Source organism: Miscanthus floridulus, chromosome 18 (assembly GCF_019320115.1).
Source record: "Miscanthus floridulus cultivar M001 chromosome 18, ASM1932011v1, whole genome shotgun sequence".
NCBI classification, from domain to species: Eukaryota; Viridiplantae; Streptophyta; class Magnoliopsida; order Poales; family Poaceae; genus Miscanthus; species Miscanthus floridulus.
Window position 1 is genome coordinate 54,054,369 of NC_089597.1, and position 25,049 is coordinate 54,079,417.

The 25,049-nt window shown below is 43.7% G+C and overlaps 1 protein-coding gene across 1 annotated transcript; it reads left to right on the top strand.

The window, feature by feature from the left end:
- Positions 1-6,372: 6,372 nt before the first annotated feature.
- On the top strand, positions 6,373-7,649 carry LOC136523857 (uncharacterized). Its single transcript, XM_066517397.1, has 4 exons — positions 6,373-6,378; positions 6,622-6,721; positions 6,958-7,124; positions 7,347-7,649. Exons 1-4 carry the CDS (start codon positions 6,373-6,375, stop codon positions 7,647-7,649), a joined length of 576 nt encoding a protein of 191 aa, XP_066373494.1.
- Positions 7,650-25,049: the final 17,400 nt, after the last annotated feature.

A 25,049-nucleotide genomic window follows, 5' to 3' on the forward strand; every position in this document is an offset into this window, starting at 1 on the left:
AACAATGACATGGTAATATTTGCAACGACATGGTTTGAAAGATTTGCAATAAACATATCACTAGAAGTTTAATTAATTTACATATGATAAGCGTGTAGTTCATCAGCTAAACCATATAAACACTAACCACGTGAAATTAGCATTTCTATTTTGAAATGAATACTGTCATATTATATAAGACATGTCGTTCTTGTCATCTTGTGATGATAGATGATGTTCCATGTTCGTTATTATATATCGAGGTAGCTGACCATTTTTGGCAGCCTAATGAAGGTAGCTAGCACTACTACAGAATCAATTTTTAGGGGCGGCTCGTAACCATTTGTAGGGGTGGTTTGGCCAGCCGCCCTTACCGAACCGTCTCTACAAATCATGCATTTGTAGGGGCGGTTCCCAGGCCGCCCCTACAAATCGATTTGTAGGGGCGGCTGGTGTTTCCTGCCGCCCCAACAAATCGATTTGTAGGGGCGGCTCGTATTACCAGCCACCCCTACAAATAGGTATTTGTAGGGGCAATTCAATCTAGAACCGCCCCTACAGTACATTTTTCCGCCAAAAAAATTCAAATTTACAATTCAAAATCGAGTTGCCGAACCTCCCGCGACCAAAGTTCCGAACTACGTTCGCGTTGCCGAATGTCCCGTGACCAACATTCCGAACCACGTTCGCGTTACCGAACACCCCGTGACCGCGACTACAAGCACAAGAGTATTCTATAAACTACAATTACAAGTCTAATTCATAAGAATATATACAACCCACCATTAAATATACAAATTCCATACACATTCTTATCAACGTCCTAGAGCTAGCCTTTCAGTCTCATGAAGGTGTTGGTACTGAGGGTTTGTACCTAACTCAGACTCTCAATCATGGTAGGCGCCTCTAACATGTACAATCTGGTCCAATATGAAGTTGCAAAGGTTGCCGACGAGCTCTAAGAGTTGGTCATCCTTGTATGGGTCTCTTTTCATTCCTTTCTCTTCTCTCCACTATAAGAGAACAAGTTTCGGTTTAGTATTTGATACTATGTATGAAGTTTTTATACTACGGGTGAAGAAGTTCAAACTTACCCTTAAGGGGTATCTCCTGTAGGCACCGGTGTTACTCATCATAGAACATATATAGTATCCACAATGTATACTCCCAGGCCTCTGCTTGGGGTACTGTGTGTTTTGCATATGAAAATATTAAGTAATGCTTTTGACAGCCATGTAATGGAGTACTGAAGAAGTAAGTTACACTTACCGCACATAGTGTTTTTATAGCTAGCTTTTCCTTTCTTACTGGATCATGCCTTCCATGATGATTAGTGACATACAACCTAAATGCCCTGTTCAAATTATTTTAGCAAATACAACTTGTTAGTATCCAAAAGTGAATGTTACAAGTATGTATACAAACATATAAGCTAATGAGGATTGTCGATATGTATACGTCTTGAGAATCGATATGAAGTCTTTGTATGTCACCGTGTCCCTATCTAATGAATCAAAGACCCATGCCATGCTCCTCTCGACATTGACGGCTATACAAATCCAGTGGTTGCTGTATGGATTTAATCATAGAACTAGATAAGCTCTTTTGCATCGAATAAAATATATCGAACAAAGCTTTAAGTATAGAGTTGAACTTACTCGAAGTTGTATGGTAGCCATATAGTAGAGTGTTGTTGGAGATTTTTGAAAGCTATGGCAATGTGTGCCGCAACCTTAAGGGACTCTTCCCTTAGTTTCGCCGTACGGATGCGCTCTTTCTCCCAAAGAGTCTTTGCAGCAGCTAGCTCTTTGGCATCCAGTGTCCACCGTTTAGGGTAATTAAAATTTGTTTGGGCTATAGCTTGAGGGTCTACATATCCAGCTTTCACACTTGACATTTGTTTGACAATGTGCACTTGCATTCTATAAATCATGGTGTGGGTTAGTTACAACAAAATTCAAAGATTACATTCATATCATATCAGGAGGACAAGGACTTACAGGCACCACATGCGAATTAGATTCATCTCTATTTCTCCCAGGTGAAAGCATGTGTGCATGTCATTAAAGTAAAAGACAATTTTCCTGGCTGGGCTTCCAAATGTGCTGGTGGGGAAGCATGCTTGTATGATATCTATGCTCGTTGGGAGAACATGCAAGTACCAATCATGGAACCTTCTCATTCCAAGTGGTAGGCTCGATTATGCACGTATCGACTTAGAACCGACATGAACCGCTCATAGGACCACATTTCATGCAAGTAGCAAGGGTCTAGCGCCTGTATTTGATGAACCATGTGAATCATGAGATGTGGCATTATATCAAAAAAAGCAGGAGGTAAACACATCTCCAGTTGGTTTTGTGTCTCCACCACAAATTCATGTAGGTCACTCAGCTCTTGCTTGCCAATCGTCTTCTGTGAGATCTTCGAAAAGAAATAGCACATGCAGGTGATGGCCATTTTCAAGAACTCTGGCTTTATAGCCCGGATTGCAATAGGTAGAAACACTGTCAGCATCACATGGCAATCGTGAGCCTTGTAGTGTATTATTGATAAGTCCTTCATCGACACTAGCTTCTTCACATTTGCTGAAAACCTAGTCGGGACTTTGATCCCCCTTAGGAAAGTGCATATAGCTCTCTTCTCGTCTGGTGTTAGGTTGAAGCACACTGCGGGTAGAGTGTATTTTCCATTAGCCTCAGGTACCGAGTGTATTTTCCTTCATCGACACTGTGGCATCACATTTAGCTGCACCATGTCTTTTCGTGCTTTCAGACCATCCTTTGACTTGTCTATGTCCATCAAGGTAGCAATGAGACTCTCAAAGACATTCTTCTGCACGTGCATAGCATCAATGGCATGGGGGACCTCCAAGTCTGGCTAATAAGGCAAATACTGAAAGAAGATCAATTGTTTCTTGAAAGGCACGCCTTTGACAGGAGGTGTGCTTCTATCTCTGTTCTTCCCATCCGGATTCTTCTTTCCATAGACGACGCGTATGTTTTTCACCATTCTGTACACGTGTTCTCCGTTATGATGTCTCTTCGGAGGAGGTTCAATCTCTGGGGCATTGTCATAAAATCTAAAGCACAATTTGCTATGGTACTTGTGACTTGTCTTTAAGAAGTGTCGGTTCCTTAGGTAAACTATCTTCTTGGATGCATCCAGGTACACCCATGTAGTACCATCCAAGCAAACCAAGCATCCCGTCTTCCCTTTGATCTGTCCAGACAAAGCAAACAGCGGGGTAATCATTGGTAGTAACAAATATTATTGCTCTACATATGAAGTCCTCCTTTCGGAACGCATCGTGCATATGCTCCCCATGCCTCCATAGCCTCTCCATTTCTTGCATCAAAGGCTTGAGGAATACGTCTATATCAATGACTAGTTGTTTAGGGCCAGAAATAAGAATAGTGAGGAGAAGGTACTTTCTCTTCTGACACAACCATGTTGGGATGTTGTACATGGTCAAGATCACTGGCCATGTGTTGTGGTCACTCATCCTCTCATTGAAGGGATTCATTCCATCGGTGCTCAAGCCAAACTGTACATTTCTTAGGTCATTACTGAATTCTTTGTGCTTCTCATCAAACCTTTGCCACTGACTACAATCAGTCGGGTGTGCAATCTTATCATCATCCACCTTGCGCTCATCATCCCACCATGTCATGAGTGCGGCTTCTTTAGGGTTTAGGAAGATACGTCTCAAGCAGTCGGTCACTAGCAGGTACCACATTACCAAGGCAGGAATTCTTCTCTGCTTTGCATCGTTGTCTAATGGAGTGTCCTCTGGGGGTTGAGATTCTTGTACCACCTTTTTTGTACCCTTCTTATTCCTCTTTTTCCCCGTGGAGGGTTCATCCCCACCGTAAAGGTCATTGTTCTTGTACCGGCTGGCTCCACACCGGGGACATTTATCCAGTGACTTGAACGTTTCGCCATGAAAAAGTATACAGTAGTTGGGGCATGCATGTATTTTTTCAACCCCCATTGTCAATGGACTTATGACCTTCTTCGCTTGGTATGTGTTGGCGGAAACTGAGTTTGGTTGTGGCAGCACCCATGATAGGAGATGCAATAGATCATTGAAACTACAGTCTGACTAGCGGTACTTAGCCTTCAGGATGAGCAGCTCAAGCACAAAATGTAGCAATGTCCAATGTGTCAGACAGCCCTTTTCAACACCATACACAGTCTCCTTCGATACTTTTATCACCCTTTCCAAATTTTCTAGACCTTTCGGGCTATTTAGTAAAATCTCTGGTCCAAGGGCTCGAATCATGTCCTCCAAATCATCTTCCCAACACGTGCTCCACCATCATTATTGGCACCACCTTCGTTGTTACCATCCCAACCACTAGCATCACCATCTTGTTCATTGCCAAACTCGAAATCCATTCGTGCATCAAGCTCTGCTGAATATTGGGACAGGGATTCTATGTGATCTGATGATAGTCACATATGTCCATGCTATACGGTTCTTGCAATCTTTACAGGGGCAAATAATTGTATCCTTGTTTTCTTTCAATGTCGTTGCATGCTTCTTTGCGGCTTCAATAAATTTATCCACCTCTTCACGAAACCTGCCTTAAACCTTAACGAACCATACATCCAAGAGTTCATGTGCTCCGTCTTTTACAACAACAACAAAACAAACATTAAAGGACTACTTATTCAGATATATATAAAAATGAATCAAATTAATAATTACTTGAGAATAATTGTATATACTTCAGATATATATGAATATAAATCTAATATAATTACATGAAGCATACACACACATCATGATAGAGGAAAATTAATTAATGGCATATTTATCCATAAATAATTAAAATACATATTTATTAATTACAATAAACAATTTCAAAGACAACAATTAGCAACAATTATACTTTATCCAATATCTTTCATACAAACCCTAGTCCAATTTCATCAAACATAAATTTATAAAAATGAAATTAATAAAAAAACCAAACCCTAGATCTAGATCCACATGCACATGAAACATCCATAAAACTAACTAATTGTTCACTAAAATTAAGAAACATGGGTATGATCTTGTTCACATCCCTAATTTACCCTAGTATATTTAAAACTTGGGTCTAATTTGTTTCATAAATAGCTCAGGCACCATAGAAGAGAGAGAAAAACAAAACTCTAATTACTCACTAACCAACCATTAAAACTACAAAAAAGTGTGTAATAGCATTTTCTTACCTTCTACAACCTCTCCACCAAAGGATTTGAGACCAAAACCTTCCTCCCTTAGTAGAGCAATTTTTAGGAGGTGCCCAAGGCCTCCCACCTTTGTTTCACGGGTTGGAGTGAGTGACCCGAGGAGGAAGAAGGTGCTACAACTATTTTATATGTGGGTCATTTGTAGGGGCGGCTGGTGATTGAGCCGCCCCTACAAATCGGAACTATGTATACGGGGGGTCATTTGTAGGGGCGGCTGGTGATTGAGCCACCCCTATAAATCGTAGTTATGTATACGGGGGCATTTATAGGGGCGGTTCAATCACCAGCCGCCCCTACAAATAGCAACGTCAGGGGCGGCTGGTGATTGAGCCGCCTCTACAAATCAGACCCCCTTTGTAGGGGCGGCTCGTATCATCAGCCGCCCCTGCTGTTCTATTTGTAGGGGTGGCTGGTGTCTGGGCACCCGAACACGCCACTGTAGGAGCGGCTCCATCACCAGCCGTCCCTACAAACAAACGAACCGTTGCTAAAAATTATTTTTTACGTAGTGTAGCTTGCTGGTCCTTTTCATAGAGAAAACAAACAAGGGACATCGGAACCGGTCTGCAATACTCCGATGCTATAGTGGACAAAAGCATGTTTTTGTATTGACATAACCAATCAAACAACTAATCCTGCCTACTATATGTCAACGGGCGCAGTATATAGTTTTCTTCGAGGGATACCGTGTCTTAGTTACGAGGAAATTCGTTGAGAAAGCGATTTACATAACGACCATAGACTTGCACACTGCTTGATGTTGCGTGTACTGCAAGTCTGTAACACCACCTTGTTTCATCATATCTAAGCAAATGCTTAGTATGGAAGCTGCAGTATCTTTCAACAAGCGCTTGTACTTAAACCAATCTTTCTATATCTTGGATATATATGTAATCGTCACGGATGATCTTCCCTGCTGACTGATCTGGCCATCACAGAAAAACTTGCCTGGGGTGGTGAGGGGCACAATTGCAAAGTATGCATGTGTTCCCTTCTTTAAACCTCCATTAGGTTGTCTTGTCCCTTCATTCTCCATCGTCCACTAGCACTCACTACTACTATTGCTGTCTGCTTGGAAATCAGAAGGCGACCGTACTTCTCTGCTCAGGTGTTTGCGCCAAACCAAGATAGCTGCTTGCTCAGGCCGTGATGGAGGTGAGGAAACTTCAGTTGTCTTTGTGTTTTTCTCTTCTTCTCTACCGATCTGCCGATATTCCTATTTTGACTATCTTATTTTCATGCTTTTACTTTGTTGATTAGTAGTTATTTTCATGCTTGTTACTTTGTTGGTTAGTAGTTTAATTACTAAGTTGTTATTGTTCTAGGAGTATTATTTTTATAGATTTCTTCATCAATAAAAATCACCTTGTCCACCTGATCCGATCCATTTCATCCCAGGAAGAGGAAGGGATCCAGAGCAAGACAAGAACAATGGTTAAGCACAGGGGTTGCTGCATCGAGCAGACCGTGATATCGATGAAAACACTGTCACCATCAGGTTCTAAATAGTCATTTTGTTTCTCTTACCTAATGTACGACCGATTGTTTGATTTGATTAATGAGGTATTACATGTATGTCCTGCCATGTTCATGCGGCTAATAACATTTTTTTTCTTTTCGAAAAGCCACAGACGAGAAAATCTCTGAGCATGTATTAATAGAGAAGACATGTGTGGCTAACGCTAATATGGAGTACATGTTTACTTTTCTCGATAACTATCTATGTAGATGTAGCTCTGGACGACGACCCTTCCATGCATCTGCGCCGGAGGTCGAAGACGGTGCGGGTGACCCCGATCTACTACGAGGTGGTGCCGGGTGGGATTCAGCCTGCTGAGACGCCTTCTGCTACTGCTGGTCGCCATGATCAGATCATCCAGATGTATCCCGAGGATACTCAGGTAGGTGATCCGTGATCATGCATGCCCCTTCCATTTTGACCTAGGTAGTTATCTAAACAGTTCGTCCTGGTGCTGGCATCGTGAAAATTAAATTAGGTTTCCTCTCTCGCAGGCTATTGGATAATAATAGCCTGGTCGTCTTCCATGCATATATAATAACAACTGAAGAAGATTCAAAACTAACCTATTACTATTAACTATTGTATTGATGCGCACACGCAGAAGATGGCATTGACGGCAGCGTCATGGGATGGAGGAGGAGCCAACAGGGGTGGCTACGACTACTGCTGGGTCATGGAGCAGGTCAGGACAATCGAGGCGGCCATGAGCCGGGACAAGAAGCTGCTCAGGAAGCTGAAGAAGGAGGTGGCGGAGCTGAAGCTCGAGGTCCAGCGCTACAAGGAGCAGCTCGACGCCATGCAGCAGATGAACAAGGGAAGGATGATACTGGCCATGGTGGCCGAGCTGCTCCCGGTCCCGGACAGCATCAGGACCACGCTCACCCGCCTTATCGACCTAATATAACCTAGCTTGCATTGCATGATCAAGATCAGGGCATGGCCTATATCAAACTTGCATAATTGGTTCTAGTTCTAGCTAGTTACCCTCTCTGTCCGTGGTGCATTATGGACAGTTGGACCTATCTGGAAACGAGCAGTCCTCGTACGGTTGGACAAGTCACAAGTTCCACTTGCATGTTTTCGCGACGGGCCTAAGTGGGTCAGATTGGTCCATCCATTTTCATTGTACTACCAACCAATTTATCTATCTATTCCTATCTTCTCTTCTTAATATTAATAACGGTAATGCTACATGTCTTATGTCCGACACAAGCAAATCGTCGGGCGCTCCCGCAGGCCCATCGCTCTGCCCGCGAGTTTATTAAAAAAAATCACACATCCTTATCTCTTCTGCTTCCTCCTCCCCTGTCGTAGAGCTTTGCGGCTGCCCCCGTCCTAGACGCGGACGTGCACTCCCCTCCCTGCTGCCGCGCGCCCCATCCGCCGCCCCTCGCACGCGCCTCTTGCCCCTTCCTGTCAGGCGTGCCGCCCGCTCCCTCCCGTCGTGCGCGCTTGTGCTTGCTCCGCTCATCGCGCGCGCCGCCCGTCCAGTCGACCCAAGCCTGGTGCTGGTGGCGCTAGTGGCGGTGGTGCTCGCGCGCGCCGCTGGTGTGGATGCTAGTGGTGCTCGCGCGCCGCCATTCGCCCGGCTCCCACCTTGACAGCCGGAATTGACCGGCACAGGTGCTCCCCCTTTCCTATGTTGCAAATATATGTTTCAAGTGTTTCAGACATTTCAGAGGTATGTTGCAGTTGTTTCATATAGATGTTGCAAAAGTAGATCGGGGATGTTGCACATGTTGTATATGTTGCAAGTGCTTCAGACACATGTTCCAAGAGTTTGTTAAAAATATTTCATCTGTTCTAGACATACATTGCAAGCGTTTTGATCTGAATGTTGCATATGTTTTACACATATGTTGCAACAGTGTGTTCCAAATGTTTTATCTGTTCTAGTCTTCCGTTGCAACAAGTGTTTTTATGTTGCATATGTTTTCACACATATGTTGCAAGTATATGTTTCATCTGTTTTAGTTTTAGACATATGTTGCATTCAAGTGTTTCATATTACATGTGTTTCATGCTGTTCGGAGAGTGAGGTGACGCGGGGAGTGATGGTGGCACGACACAGGGGCTGAGGAATGGGGCGCGGTGAGCTGGCGGCCGGCGGGCATGGCGCGCGGCGCGCTGGGGGCCGGCGATCGGGGGCATGACGGGGCGGGGCGAATGGATGGGGGTAGGGTGCACGGATGGGGACGGGTCGAATCAAAGTGGACATGTAGGATTGCGAGCGAGTCGTATGGACGCGACGACGGCACGATGCGCACGCGGGCAAGGCGAATTAGCGGACGGGGACAGGCTATGCAGACGCGCGCGGGAAATAGCTGTCCGATGGAATCCTATCCCGTCGCGGACGTTCGGACGTCAGCACGTCCCTATTAATAAAGACCGAAAAGGTCTCAGTCCTTTGTTGCTCACAACCGTCTGATGGGTCATAACGGACTCAATCTTTTTCGTGTTGGTATAAGCTAGAGCAGCGTATACAAACAGTGTGCCGAATCCTATTTCAAAATGAGTTGGAATATGCAGTGTTTTTATAGTCTGCCACTCTCTTGTACCCATACGAGTTAAGTGTTCAGGGTGCAAAGTTCGATCCTAAAGCAAAATGGAACTACATACAGGTTAGAGCAGCGTACGTCTGGGCATAGTACAAAGTTCGATTCATAGATGAATTGAAACACATGGCATAATTGCTAAATAAATCTCCATGCCACGAGTCATCTAGATAACCACGCAACCAAGTTGAACGTCCGTCGCAACTCAAGAATATGTTTACTCGTAATAAAAACTGACGATGCACTTCAATCATCTTAGTATAAGATTTCAAAACGAGCTACAGAGTACGAAGCTAACGACTAATTGAGGTGACGAGTAAGTTTTCAATCCACCAGTTTGCATTCCTAGGCCCGTTTAGCCCTTATTTGGAAGTTGTCGGATTCACCTCAATCCATATGTGTTAAGGAGAATTAAGATGAAATTTAGTTTAAGTTCTACTCTAATACACCACAACATATATTGATTGATATGAATCCGACTACATTCAAATAAGACTTTAAGAGGATACAAAGGATTGCTACTCATTTTAAATTAAAACGAGGACGTTTTGACCCCTTTGCGGTTTTTTTTATTTGCTATTGTTGTCGTCGCCGTTTTGATCCTTTGGTTTATTGTAAACTTTATCGTATTCAGCCCGAGCTACTTCTTTTTATATAATCGACAGCTCTGTTCTTTGATTCGTTTTTAAAAAAATATAAAATGAGGATGTGTTAATACTTTATTGACCTACATTAGGAATATAGTGCGGTCGTTCTTAAACTAATAATAGAAGAATACATGGCCAATATTATGGAGCCTAGTTTACCTAACTCGAATCTCTATTAGACCTTGTTTGGATGTATGTGTATCCACTTCAATCCACATGTGTTGGAGTGGATTGGAATGGAACTTAGTTTAATTCCATTCTAATCCACTTCAACACACGTGAATTGAGATGAATACATACGCATTCAAACAAGGTTAGGTATGTTGGGGTCAACATTTGCCCTGTTCGCTTCACTTATAAGTCATATTTTTTTAGCAACAAATAATATTTTTCTTTCACAACAAATTAGTCAACAGTACTTTCAACCATGACCTTTCAACCAAGCCAACAGGGCACAGACTTATGACTAATGATACAAAGCAATAGGAGCCCATGCATAGGCAGTCACAGACAAGAGTGTCTAGCCACAGACTTTGCTCTACTCAGATATCGCCAGCAACTTAATTTCTTCTTTTTTAACGCTTTTTTTTTTGTTTTGGCCATAGAATGCTGCTACTATGCAGAAAGATTGCAAGTCCTTGTCTGGAGATGTGTGCCACAACAAAACTAAACTCTCCCGGTAGGATTTCGTCTCCTTGACAAAAGTTAACTCTGCTTGGCACTAATAGGGCTATACAGGCCGGCCCGGCATTTATCTGAAAAATCCCAGTGCCACAACGACATAACGACTAAAGATAAGGACGAATATATAGTCATGGGACTACCTACTCATAAAATACTTGTCTAACAGAGAGATGGTTGTTAGTTACCAAACTAATCAAAAGAGTAATCACATTACAGAAGACGCATATCTCTTCTAGCAACTATACTTCAACAGAAATTACTACTACCCTGGATAGGCATGTCCGGAAATACCTCATCTTGATCATGAAACCATATATACTGATATTTCCAGGCTATCTAGACAAAAGGCTCAATACCCATTTTAATAATAAATTACAAATGTCCAAATCCTTATTTTGTAGATTTCTATAAGATATTTAAATATGCTCAAGGAAAGTTAAGGTTGTGGAGAAAATATAAACTCGATCTAAGGGGTTATTTGGTTCGGAGCCTCGCATGTGACTTGGCTCCCAGACACATTGCCTCTCACATCTCATATTAGAATTTGTGGGCTTGGCCCAATAGGAATTCTGAATAATTCTAAATAAATCTTATAGGTCCATTCATGTGTACATACGAGGGAGTGTGAGAACCTTTAGTCCTACCTTGCTAGTTGAAGTGGTTGTTGCCATATTAAATATAAGAAAACCATCTCCACCTCTCTAAGTCTAATGTGAGGAGGAAGAAGGAAACCCACACTCTTGCCTCGTTGAGCTAGGGCGAAGGGTGCATGTGGGAGCGAACACATGCTTATGGGCCGGAGCGTGGCTTGCTTTTGTAGCTTTAGTTTTTGGTTACTTGGCCTTTAAGTTTGTAAGTTGGAATCCTAGTCGATTTATACTGTGATAGCGACACAAGATCGTCCCGGATTTCCTCTAACCTAAATGCATCTATATATTCGAGTTAGGGTTTTGCCTCTTTCTCTCCATCCCGAGCACCTACGTGCACTGGCGATTGGGAGAGTAGGTCTCTGAAACCCTCGTCCTTGTGATCCTGCACCGGAAGAGGATGATAAGGTTTTTGGGAAATGCTTTCGCACGACTGCTCCCAATCTCCACGACGACTCATCTTCCGGCGGTGCCACGTACCGTCATCTCTGTCGCTAGCTGCTTTGACCTGTCTTCAACAACGACGCTGGTGCTCCACCACTAATTGATGATCTCTCACCATCAACCACGATGTCTTCATTTGCAAATTGAGAGTTATGCTCACCGTGATTTGATTTGTTATTTCAGCATGCCTACTGATTCAAATATGTTGTTGTTCACATTAATTTTGTGGGGTTCAACTAGTATGTCAAGTTTATACATGCTAGTATCTAAGAATGTCATGATTTATGTTCTGAAATTAATCTTGAAATTGCCTACTTTCTCAACACCCCAGGTGCTCAGAAATGAACGCCCAGGACGGGTGCCTAGTGAGCAAGTCTGCCTATAGAGCAATCCAAACAGCGCCTAGGTCTCTTATTGTAGAGTACTCTCATTGTTTTCAAATAGAAGCTGTGTAAAAATACATGTTAGAATTTAGAAATTTCCACCATCGAAAAAAATAGTCCATCCATCCCAAAAAACTTGATGATCTGGTATTAAAAATCTTAAAAAACTTGATATTTTTAGCTCTTTGATTGACGCTAGGTGTGCCCCATTTTGGCATCCTCGTCAGGTCCCTTCGCATGGCTGTTATTTTTGCGTAATTTTTCCTTGAGATCTTGTTTGGATGCTCTTGTACCCACATCAATCCATGTGTGTGGGAGTGGATTAATGTGGAACTTAGTTTAATTTTATCCCAATCCACTCCAACAAACGTGCATTGATGTTGTGAATGGAAATTGCCTACTTTATCAACACCTCAGGTGCTAAAAAATAAATGCCTAGGATCGGTGCCTAGTGAGCATGTCTTCCTGAAGAGCAATCCAAACAAGGCATAAGTCTCTTATCCTAGAGTACTCTCATTGTTCTCAAATAGAAGCTGTGTAAAATACATGTAAGAATTTAGAAATTTCCACCATCAACATAAAAAAGAATCCATCCATCCCAAAATACTTGATGATCTGGTATTTAAAAAATATCTTTAAAAACTTGATATTTTAGCTCTTTGACACTAGATGTGCCCCATTTTGGCATCCTCATCTGATCCTCTTGCATGACTGTTATTTTGGGTATTTTTTCCTTGAGATCTTTGGATGCTCTTGTATCCACATCAATCCATATGTGTGGGAGTGGATTAAGATGGAGTTTAGTTTAATTTCACCCCAATCCACTCCAACACACGTGCATTAATGTGAATATGAGTGCATCCAAACAAGCCCTGAGATGAATGGCCCTAGATTTCTATTCGTGGTAACGAGTCTACACGGTAACATGCGACGCCTACTATACCAAAACCCATCTTTAGTGACTCTTTATATGTTGGTGACATTTTAGCAACTTATGATCGGTCGTTGTTGATCTATGCTGACTCTTCCTATAAGTCCTTGATAGTGGCGTCGGTATTAATAAATCTATAACAACTGACCACTTATCGGGGTGATGATCAGATGCTATATAGTAGATATAATGACCGATAGTTTGATGCCGATTATAAACTTATACTAACTCAAGGTCTGATGATATTTATTTATAGCGACCAACTGTCCGACACTATGCATAATATGAACTAATTAATCAAGAAGAGATGCTCAGGGGATAAAAGATGTTAGCATATCCAATCTCTTATGGTCAAATCAATACTATAGATAGTTCATCATCATTCACAGCCGGCTCTAAAACCAATATCACAACCGGTTTTGCGAGTTGACAGTGATAGTTGGCAATGATGTCCACCTTCACTACCATTGGTTTTAAATCAGTGATGAGAACCTAATAAAAAGCATGGCTGACGTCTGCGCCCAACCACGTCGTGTCACATGCAGAGCTCACGCCAATACCTTGCCCACCGTCCGCACCGCCACCACTAAGCTCGCCACTCGTCATCTTCGGATCTCGGTAGACAGGTGCCACCCTCACGCAGATCTAGACCGGGGTGCCATGCCCAGAGAGAGAGAGAGAGAGAGAGAGAGAGAGAGAGAGGTGGGTGAGTGAGAGAAGAGAGAGTCGACAGCTAGGGTTTCACGTGTATGTACTTATAAGGCCGGTTTTTACCACCGGTTTATATATTGAACCAGTAGCGAAACCCGTTTTTCATTGCTAGTTCAGCCACAAACTAGTGGTAGGTTTTAATAGAGTTGACGGTGGAAATAGCGTTAGTGAAAACCATTTATATAGTAGTGAATCGAAGAATTTATTAGCAGCAAAATCTTCCTCCAGCCGTTCTCCTAAATCAATTGTTTTGTGTTGTGACATCCAAAATTATCTTCACTCTCCATCAAATCCAGGGTAACAGGTTGATCCCCTATCTATGTTTTTTACGTTATTTTTATTTTTACATGTCTGTAACTTTTTTCTCCGCAAAATGATCTCAATTTGCTCCTAGAGGCCGTCACTACGCGTCACTCTTGAGCAAGATGCGCATCGTTAGACATCTCTCTTCCATATATAGGACGTCTGTCAATGCACATCCCTCTTCCATCCCACGCACACCACTCCCCTTGGGGCCGCTCTATCCTCTGTGTTGCTCCCCCTCCCCCGCGCATGCGTGAGGTCCCACCCAATCAGATGGATTGGGCAACAGCTCTCGAGGTGAGGAAAGCTCCTTCCTTGATGCCGCTAGAGTGAAAATAGTGACAAGGAACCATAATAATCGAAATCAATGAAGAGAGAAGATTTACAGCCTATAGTGGATAAGGTTATTAAGAGGATTGCATGCTGGAAGGGCAGATTACTGTCCTATGCTGGGAGGCTAACCTTGCTTAAGGCTTGCTAGCTAGCATACCAATTTATCTTTTGTCTATTATAAAGTTTCCCAAATGAGCCATTGAATTGATAAATTCTCAAATGGAACATTTCCTGTGGAATAATAATGGCCCTGTTTGGATACTCTAGCATAGCTAGAGGTTAGAGTTAGTTTCTAGCTCAGGACTAGCCCTGAACTAACTCTAGCCTAAGAGATGTTTGGATACAAGGGTTAAAATGATAATAAATGTGCTTTCCAAATCATTGGTGCGGGTGAAAGTAGAGAGAAAACAGTGGACCCATGGATCCAAACAGGGCCAATGAGACAAATCATAAATACCATTTGGTGAATTGGCAACTAATAGCTCAGAAAAAAGAATTGGGGGGGGGGGGGGGGGGGGGGAGGATGGGTCTTGGTATCCCAGATTTGAGGAATCTCAATCTTTGTTTGTTGAGCTCATGGATCTTTAGATACCATTTGAACTCTAGCTCCATTTGGAGGCAAATTGTAGATTATAAAATACAAAACTGAGAAACCAAACTTGCTATGTTGTTCTGATATCAATGTCTCTCCTTTCTGGAAAGGAGTTCTATGGTGCTTATGGAAAGTTGGAAATGGGAACAAAATTCGTTTTTGGGAGGACAACTGGTTTGGCAATTCAAGTCTAGCTATCCAATATTAGCCTCTTTACATCATTAATAAGCAGCATGGTAAAACTATAGCATAGGTCTAGGATGGGGAAGTTTTAAAACTTACTTTTAGAAAATCTGTTTCTGAAAGGTTAATATATGTTGTTGTGGTATGAGTTTTTAGAAGTGACAGAAAATATAGCCTTTATAGATGATGAAGATCAGATAATATGGAGTTATAGTTCCAATGGAAAGTACTCAGTACAATCCTTATATGCAGTTGTTAATCATAGGGTAGTGATCCCTACTTATGTTCACACCGTTTGGAAGCTACACATCCACCTAGAGTACAGATTTTTTTGTGGCTTTTATCCAAAAACAGACATTTGACAAGGGATAATCTGACTAAACGGAGAGAGGTACTAGATCAATCTTGTGTGTTCTATGTTGAAAAAGAGTCGGTTGACCACCTCTTCTTTCAGTGTTATGTGGCTAAGCGTATATGGCATATTGTTTTAACAATGTTGAATTTGTCTGATGATTGCAATTATGAAACAATGGCGTCTCGTTGGCTTGCCAATAAGCATCATAACGTTAACAACATAATCTGTGCAGTGGTCCTGTGGTGCTTATGGAAATTACGTAATGATTTGTGTTTTCAGGGAACAAGATGGAGAAGCGAGAAGCAGGTGCTGGTGTGGATAGTAAGAATGTTGCGAAGGTGGATGCCCATGTTCAAGCAGGAGGTTGGAGAGCGCGTGGAGGAGCTGGCCACACAACTGGAGGTCCAGGCATTGAAGCCTCTGGCGATCTGCTGGGAGGATACCAGGGAGATGCAAATATCAAGTTCGGGATGATTGACTACCCAATCTTCGGAGCTGGACTATACCGTTGTGAATCCAACAAGATCTGAGAGTGATTTCCAGTTGTCTGTCGTCGACGTTGTGCAAGACTGTAATGTGATTGACCTTTAGGTCTGTGTTCTGGCGGGCGCACATACGCTTTGAACTTGGATGCTTATGATCGCTTTATGCATAATAAAGCGGGGAAACCTTTTTTTTTCTAAAAAAATTATGGAATATTCAACCATATCCGTGTGAGACTGCCTTTTAAACACCATCTTGCATGTAATTGATAGTCGAAATCAATGAAATATATGCATGCCTTTTAAACTATGCACTACTAGAAAATTAATCAAGTTGACAACCAAACTAACTAATTAGTGAGTACTTAGTTCTCAAATTACTTATACACTCTGTATTTATTTCAAGATAGACGAAGCACTAATTTAGGACTGAAGGTAGCCTAGATTGTTTACGCGTCATGTTTTAAATTAGGGGACCGGGATATAGGGAAACTTCTGTGGAAGAGAAAGATCTAGAGGGGATGCAAGTTTTGGATAGCTCCACTATAAAAAAATAATGTGTATTTAGACGAACTCGGAACCAGTCAAATTTGGCAGCCTAGCTATTCTTAGAAGTAATTGCATCTGACCGCCCTTGGATAGACATAGACTAGATCAGGTTCTGCTAACTTGGTTGACTTGCTGCCTTCACCGCAAGTCCGCAAGCGAGCTGGGAGTTGGAGAATGAACAGAATCTTGTGATCAGTTACATGTTGTCGTCTTGCCACATTGCAAGTGGCGTGTAGAATAATGTTGAATAGAATCATGTATTGATTAGAGTGATATATTAGCACAAATTGAGTACTGTAAGTCGATCTGTATGCAATGAGGGGACACCTCCATCTCCATGGAACAGACGCCAAGATGACACTAGTAGAATACTGGATTATGGTCTTACCGGATGTCTGCTCATGGTGATAGACCACGTATATATTAATCTCTTATACCTAGATGTTTACAGGACGGCACATGCAGATGCAGGCCTTCGAAACTGAGATAAACATGGAACTTGATAGTAGATGTTACAATCTTTGGCTCTGAATTGTTTGTGAGCCCTGCCCCGCCTCTGAATTATATATAGGACGAAACTAACATATAAGACATGCTGAGTCTTGACGTGAACCCAAAAGGCGAGCATCGCTGCGTGCCTTGATAGATGTCGCAATTTTTGGCGGCGCTTCGCTTGCGTTTGGACCGCCCCGGCGCGCGTACATATTCTATTCCAATTGCAACCTTCGATTCCTTGTTTTGTTTGTCCCAACGCCCGATCGATGCTTCCATCCATGGAACTTGTTTATTATTCGCCTTTCGCTCACGCAATCCGAAAGCGACCGCGCGCACCCAAGAAAAGAATTCAGAACAGAACCTCGGCGTCCAGGCTGCCAGTCCCAGGATATATACATTGGAATCTGGTTGATTGGGCTACGGCACAGGTAGGTTGTATGCTTGCTTGTATCTGAACGCTCCCACTGCAGTAGGATAAGTACATTGGAATCTGGTTTTGGGTTTCAAGTTTCGCATTAAGACATCCAAGGACTGAATTCAGAATTCAACTGAACTGAAAACACGCCGTCAGGTGAAACTGTTTCATGAGCCGCCGCCACTGAGACGCCGCCGGCCTCCGCTTTTTCCTCGCTACCACCGCCGCGCCTAGATGCCCTCTCCTTCTTTCTTTCAGGTGCATCAGTCGGAGACAAGAAGGGGAAATGACATATCCTTTTTCTCGTAGTTTTATATCTACTCCCTCCGTAAAAAAAAATGATATTCTATAATTTTTCAGAAAGATTAATGGAGAAGATAAATATCCTTAATACCCTTAGATTGTTACCCTTAAAAGTAGCGATGTTGCATGTTTACATTCTAATTAAGACCGAATTTTTTATTTTTAGCTCTTTTTTTTTGAAAAGTTTTCACAAATATGCCTCCGGAGGTAAGATTTTAAAATCTGGACCCTTAGCTCGGCGCCAGCGTTCTTACACGTCTTGACGCCATCGTTGCTGGCGCCAAGCTCTTGGACTCGACGCTGTGATAAGGCAGGCAGCTTGGCGCCGTAGATCCTAGCGCCAAGCTTGTCGTCGTAGATCCTGGCGCCGAGCTTGGCGCCATAGATCTTGGCGCCGAGGTGATGTTTTAACCCCGCCCCTAACCTTCCTGCCCGAGCCTTCTTTCTCTTCTTTCTCCTCCCTCTCGGGTTTTTTCTCTCACTACTTCGCCCTACCTCACGAATCGGCATATTGGACCTTGAAAACTTTGATTTGATCCGTCGATCTTCGAGAGTAAGGTATCCTCGTTCCCCTCCTAGTTTTTTTTTTCACATCGATTTGATATATATTAGTAGGATTTTTTAACCTAAGAATCGTCGTTACTTAGGATTTTATGTAATTTTTAATATTTATATTATACAACCGTAGGATGCCAAGGCGTGGAAAAGCTAGCAAACCATGGTAACCTCAGCACATGTTGTTATGTTATGTGTTCATTGTTGTGTATCAAATGGGAAACCCTAGGTTTAGGGTTTAATGTTAATTGCTTTTGGTTCTTAGAACAAAAATGGCTAAATTGTAGTTATGGTCGGATGACCGAAAATGTCTTCGACCCATTGCCTCTGCCTAGTGGTGTTCCAGTGCCCATATGCTTTTGCGGCGATCCTTGCAAGGTAGCCAAGTCCGATGAAAAGGACACGTATAGGCAAATGTATTGGATATGTTCCAATTTTACGTTTGAGCATACACTTCGTCAACGCCGCATTAACAAGATGTTGAGGAATTGATGTTTGTGTCATATGACATCTTGCATGATTTTTTTGTTTTATAACAATTGCATTTTTTGCAGACCCCTTCACCGCTCTGTGATTTTGAGCAGTGGATCGACACTGAGATCAAACCTGAAGACAAGGAATGGATGCAGAAACTATTACGGTGGGAGGCAGAGGACAAGGAGATGATGGAGAAGAGACTGTGGAGAGGAGGCTGCAAAAAAGGAGCACAAGGAAGAGGAGGAAAGAATGGCGTGTTGCTACTGTACAAGGAGGAGAGGGCGAAGAAGCTTGAGCGTGCACGTCGAGCGAAAGAAGCGATGGAGGAGAATCCCGATGCCCTAGAGAAGAGAAAGTGGCCTCGTTGCACTCAGTAGTCTTCATGACTTGCTAGTTCTATAGTTTATTCATGAACAATGTTGTCTATTGTCGGCACGTACTTCTATTATTATTGTGTTGTTTAATTATTTGTGGTCATAATATTCAGTATAATGCTACGGACGTAGTGAAATGTGATCACGTGCTGCAAAAACAACCTAACGAAGTAGGGAATTATATAATTCAACACACAAAATACATGAAATGACATATGAGAACATGTACCGAACTAGGGTACATAGTTCCTTCGACTAAACCTAACATGCCTTAGGTAATTAAACCAAACAACAAACACATGGATGTGCCATGTGAATAAGATAGGGTCATCCTAGTAGTGTGGCCACATAGCAAATTGCGTTGTACCTTCTCCACAATAGCCTCCATTGTTGGCGGTAGTGGTGGCGGGGGTGACGACGGAGGCCCTTGTTCTTGTGGTTAGGGCAGGTGCAATATGGACATTGTAGAGTGCCTCCTGTGAATCAGCACCATTGTTGTTGTCGTCCTGTTCATCGTCCTTGTAACCGCTACTAACTTCTCTTTCTAGATCGAAGATACGATCCTACAGGTAGTAGATGTATTCCACATGTGGATAAATAGGTCGAGGATCGATCCACCTAGTGAACCCACAGTTTTCTTCAGCCAAGGAAAGACTGCAATAAGTATGTCATGTAAGTTGTATAGAAGAGAAACATATTGAAGAAACAAATAGTAATAGCAATTACCCATGCTCGCAGGCATTTGAAGAAACGATGACCTCCATCTATTCCCTTGGTGAACATCCACACTAGGCCACTCTTCTTTCCGTTTATCGTATCCTCTCAGTGGTGCCTCTTTGGTGAAATCATTTTTGCTCTCAACTGAGAACCTCTCATAAAGAGCTTCCTCAAAGAAATCGGGACCAAGAGAACCCTCCCATATAATGGCAGTTCCCTTCCCCTTTCCTCTCCCTTTGGATGACCCTCCAGACATTGGTGCTTCAATGAAAAAAAATACTGAGGAGTGTTCTTCTTTCTTGTTGTGTGTGTGAATGAGAGGGAGTGAGGGGTTATTTATAGGTTGAGAGTAGGAATGGAGGCCTCTCAATGTGCCATGTCAGCGATCCGTGTGCCTCTTCACCTCAGCCCTTGGATCAAACAGTCATAAGTTGGATGGTGGAGATGGAGTTGAGTTGTGCTTCCTTGCATGCCTTCCTATCTTGAGCAAACCGCCATTCCTCTGTACAATTCTTCCGGAATACACATGCCACGGAGGTTGGAGAGGTGGTAACAAGCACTTGGTCAAGGTTGGGCCCAAGGCGAGCCTATAGGTGGGTCGGTCGACCCTAGGGGTCGATCGACCCCTGGAGACACCATCCTATAGGTGTACTATGTAAGTGAAGTGATATATCGCTGCTGTCATAGTACTCCTCGTCCTTGTAACTAAAAGTCTATTTTCATTGTCTGAAAAGCCTAGATTCGTTCGCTGTTACTGAAAAGCCTAGATGCTATAGGTGTAATATATAAGTGAAGTGATAAATCACTGTTGTCATCGTACTTCTCGTCCTTGTAACTAAAAGTCTATTTTCATTGTCTGAAAAGCCTAGATTCGTTCACTGTTACTGAAAAGCCTAGATTCATCTACAAAGCATCTGTACGATATGATTGGACTATACATGTTCTAATGAATTTACATTTAATCTATGTACTACATTTGTACCTTTTTAGCAGTGTAGTATAATTAATGATTCATGGAAAAAATTTCGCAAGAGTTTCCCTTGTTTCAGGAGCATTCATAGTTACAAACAGAGACATCATTATATAATCCAAACATTTAATCGTCCAAAGAGCACAATGCAACCACAACGAACATCACAATCAACATAACATGTCTTGTATAGTCCAAATAGTCCATAATGTCCATACAATCCCAAATAGTTATAGGAAAGTAACTACAAAATCCATAATAGTACATACTAACATCTATCATAAACCCTCACTACCTCCTAGTCTTACCCTTACCCTTGTGACCAAGAGCGCTGGTATCTGGAGTTTAAGGGTCAGGTGGATGGCGTCGCCTAGTGCTTGGAGGCTGTGTAGGCTGAGTCGAGGGAGCATCCTGGAGCTGAGAGGGGCCAAGCTCCTCATGCCTCTGGTCCACATCGTCGTCGTCGTACTCGTCCTCGTCCCCTATAGCTGCTTGGCTAGAGGAACCTAAGCCTCCTCTGCCTGTGGAAACAACATACACGTCTTGCGTCGTGTCTATCCTACAACCACAACGAGCAGCCGCATGGCGTAGCCAACATGACAGCCTCTATTATACAAAATTATGTTAACTGAAAGAATCTAACGTATTAATAATATGTTTGAAAGAATATTTTGAATCTTACATTTAGGGAAGCTACACGTGTCGTCGTCCCTGACTCTCAGATGAAAGCGCTCAATGTCTTCAATGGAGCATTTGAGGGTATTGCCCTGCAACAAAGTTCTCAGTAATAATACTTCTGAACATATAGCAACATGTTTTGTTTTCTTTTGTACAAGAATCTAACGTATTATAAGGATTCTGTAGCTCGAAGGTGGCACTAACTAAAATAGATACCTCTAACGCATAATGTATTGGTATGCAACTTAACGTAGAAAAATAAGACAATTGACTTATCACTCTATCCAAGATTGGTCCTACCTCCACCTGCCTTCCTGCATGAGTAGATTGGTCGTACGCCGTGTCTTCATCGTCGGAGGACTCGATGTCAGCGTAGTCATCTTCTATCCATTGTAGCCTCAGCCTGCAATGTGTCACACGTTGGTACCAAGCTTGGTACTGCCTAAACTCATGGTTCGTGTGCGGCTCATTGTTATTGTCCATGTTGTCGTGCATCTCCTCCCATTGCTCAATGTAGTACTGGTGGTGCTTCTCCCAATCAAAAATCTTTTTGTTCTTCTAACGATCCAACCTGCACGTATGTCATCATTACTTGAATCCATGTACATGTCACCATATTAATGGAAATAGACCATCACGAGATATTTGAAATAGCAAAACACTTACTTGTGTAAGTCAACGCTAGTCGAGAATGGAGCCGTTGGCCAAAGCTATCTCACTCCAAATTGGCGTGCAACTCTATCTAGCAGGTGGAACTCAACAGCATAGAAATAGATTAGAGGGCACCTCATCCTATAGAAGTCATCGTCGAACCCGCACATGTTGCTCAAATGAAAAGGAAGTGTCCCCTCTCCATCGTACGGCTCCCACGACACATGCAACATGTCCAAACAAGATGTTAGATGATATACTAAACCATTTCAAACCAGCATGGGAAATAAAATTTACTTACACTAGATGCCATGAGCGTGTCTAGCTCGTTCGTGAACTCAATGTACGCCCACTGTAACCTCGCGTGTGGAACCCTAACCTGGTCCCAAAGGTATGCCCACGTCGGCTGCCGATGTGGAGGCTGACCTGGGAACCACTCACGATGAGCCAGAACCTCGAGACGGCCAACTGGTAGATGAGCCCACATCCACAACTAAAGCAGGTACACGCATCCACCAAGTGATGCTGTGGACGAAGTCCGACGACACTCCTCGCACAGCTACCGGTAAAGAAAACCCAAGACCGCAGAGCCCCAGCTGTACTGACCTGCCTGGTCCCAATCACTGAGGTAGTGGACCCACATCCATGACGTAGTGTTACCCGTGGCATCGAGGAAGAGAACATAGGCAAATAGGTGTAGGATCCACACCCTGTAGTAGTACCCAACTGTCTCCTTATCTGCCTCCTCGGGGCACTGTGCGAACTCTTGTCGGAGCCAGGAGATTAGAACTCCAGAAGTGCGAGCCCCTTGCTCGCCAACCTCACGCCCAAGGAAGTCCTCTATTCATGCTCTCCAGCCTTCTGACCTGCACTGCCTGGTAACTGCATTGCCGTGAATCCTCAGGCCTAGCATCTTCTGACAGTCCTGGAGCGTGACTATCATCTCCCCTGAAAGGTAGGTGGAATCTGTGAGTCTTCGACCGCCACCTACATTTTAGACAAAACAAGATTACATGTAAAAAAAGGCAAGCGCATGAACAAATGGCCATGAATGGAGGCAATGATTGAAGATAATACCTGTCAACCAATGTAGTTATGGCCGCTAAGTTGAACTTAGGGCAACCCACGACAAACCTGAAAAGAGATAACATCTAGGCCAGCTCTTTGTAGGAAAGGTGTGTACCTGTCGTCATACTGCATGTCCAAGAACCCATTGTGGGTTCTAAGATTGAAGGAGCAGAAGATCCTACATGGAATAAAACATAGTCTCTTGTTACTTCACTGAACACATGTACACTCACAAAAATTTAAACAAAACGTATAGATTATTACCTGGCCCTCCGCTATGAGACGTCCTCGGTGGGTCGCCTCGTACGTCGGGTCGAGCAGGTGGAATTGTGCCATCCTACAAAAAAGTCAATGAATTAGAAATTCAATATACAATAAAACATGAACTTAGAAATGTACAAGTAATTGACACAATTACATACATAAATTGAGACATGCATAATTAATTAAATGAATACGACAAATATGAAATAATGTAAACAACCAATAGTCGCACCTCACTAATCTGTCAATGGCAACTGCGTGAATTGTGGCCAAGGTCTACCACACTTGCCGCACTCGTACTGCTCGGGGTCAGTAAGAAATGGGGTTCCTCTCCCATGCCTCGTTCTTTCGGGTATCTAATCCATAACCATCCTGTGCCTCGTCCTCTTCCTTGATCCACGCTAGTTCCAACGGTAAGCTGAATCCGTAATGTACTTTGGCCCATCATATGGAGGCCACTCTCTAGGGTCCCAGAAAGGAACGAAGTGGGGGCTCCACGTGTGCATAAGCGTGTCGATACTGAACTCATGAGGTATTCTGCTCTCGATATTATAGTTGCGATGCCTAACTGCTGCCACCAAATGGGAACATAGAAAGTGGTACTGTCTTGATTTACCATAAGTGCATTTGAAATCTTGGAGGATAACCACATGCATCCTCGAGTCGCAGCGGACGTCGGACGTGGGTGAGGCCGATGAGCTGGGCCGGCGGTGGCACGGCCAGGAGCTACAGGGGCCGGGGCCGACGGTGGCACGCGACGGGCGCGGGATGGCCGGCGCTCCATGCGGCGAGGCCGGAACGGCGGGTGTAGGCGGCACGGCACGACGGGCACGGGAGGCACGGCGCGAGCGCGGCGTGGCCACGACATGGTCAAGGCACGGCGTGCACAGCACCGGCGCGGCGCGACGCGTGCAAGGCGGGTGCGGGCACGGGTGGCACGGCATGGCGGGCGGGCGTAGGCGACATGGCGCGGGCGCGGCTCAGGCGCGGGGCGCGGCACCGGCGCGGTGGCCGCCATGGCCTCGGCCGAGGGTGCAGGGAAGGGCGGCCAGGCGCGGGCGCGAGTGGCCGGGCGTGGGAGAGGGCACGAGCGCGGGAGCGGGCGGCGGCGACGGTGCGCTGGTTCGGGCATGCGCTGGCGGTGCGAGAGAGAGAGGGAGAGCAAGAGAGAAAGTAAAGGAGGGCCCATACGTAAGACAAGCTTGGCGCCAGTAAGAACGGCGCTGAGCTCGACGCTAAGATCTATGGCGCCAAGATCTATGGCACCGAGCGCGGCGCCAAGATCTATGACGCCGAGCTACCTGCCATGTCACCGTCGTGTCTGCGTCGAGCTCAAGAGTTCAACGTCAGCAACGATGACGCCGAGCTAAGGGTCTTGATTTTGAAATCTTACCTCCAGGGGCATATTTATGATTTTTTTTCAAAAAAGAGCTAATAAAATAAAAAAAATCGGTAATTAAGATGCGCTGCATGCAAGCATGCATAGATCCGCAAGAGACAACCAACAATAGGGCATGTCAATTAGTAATTTGGTACCG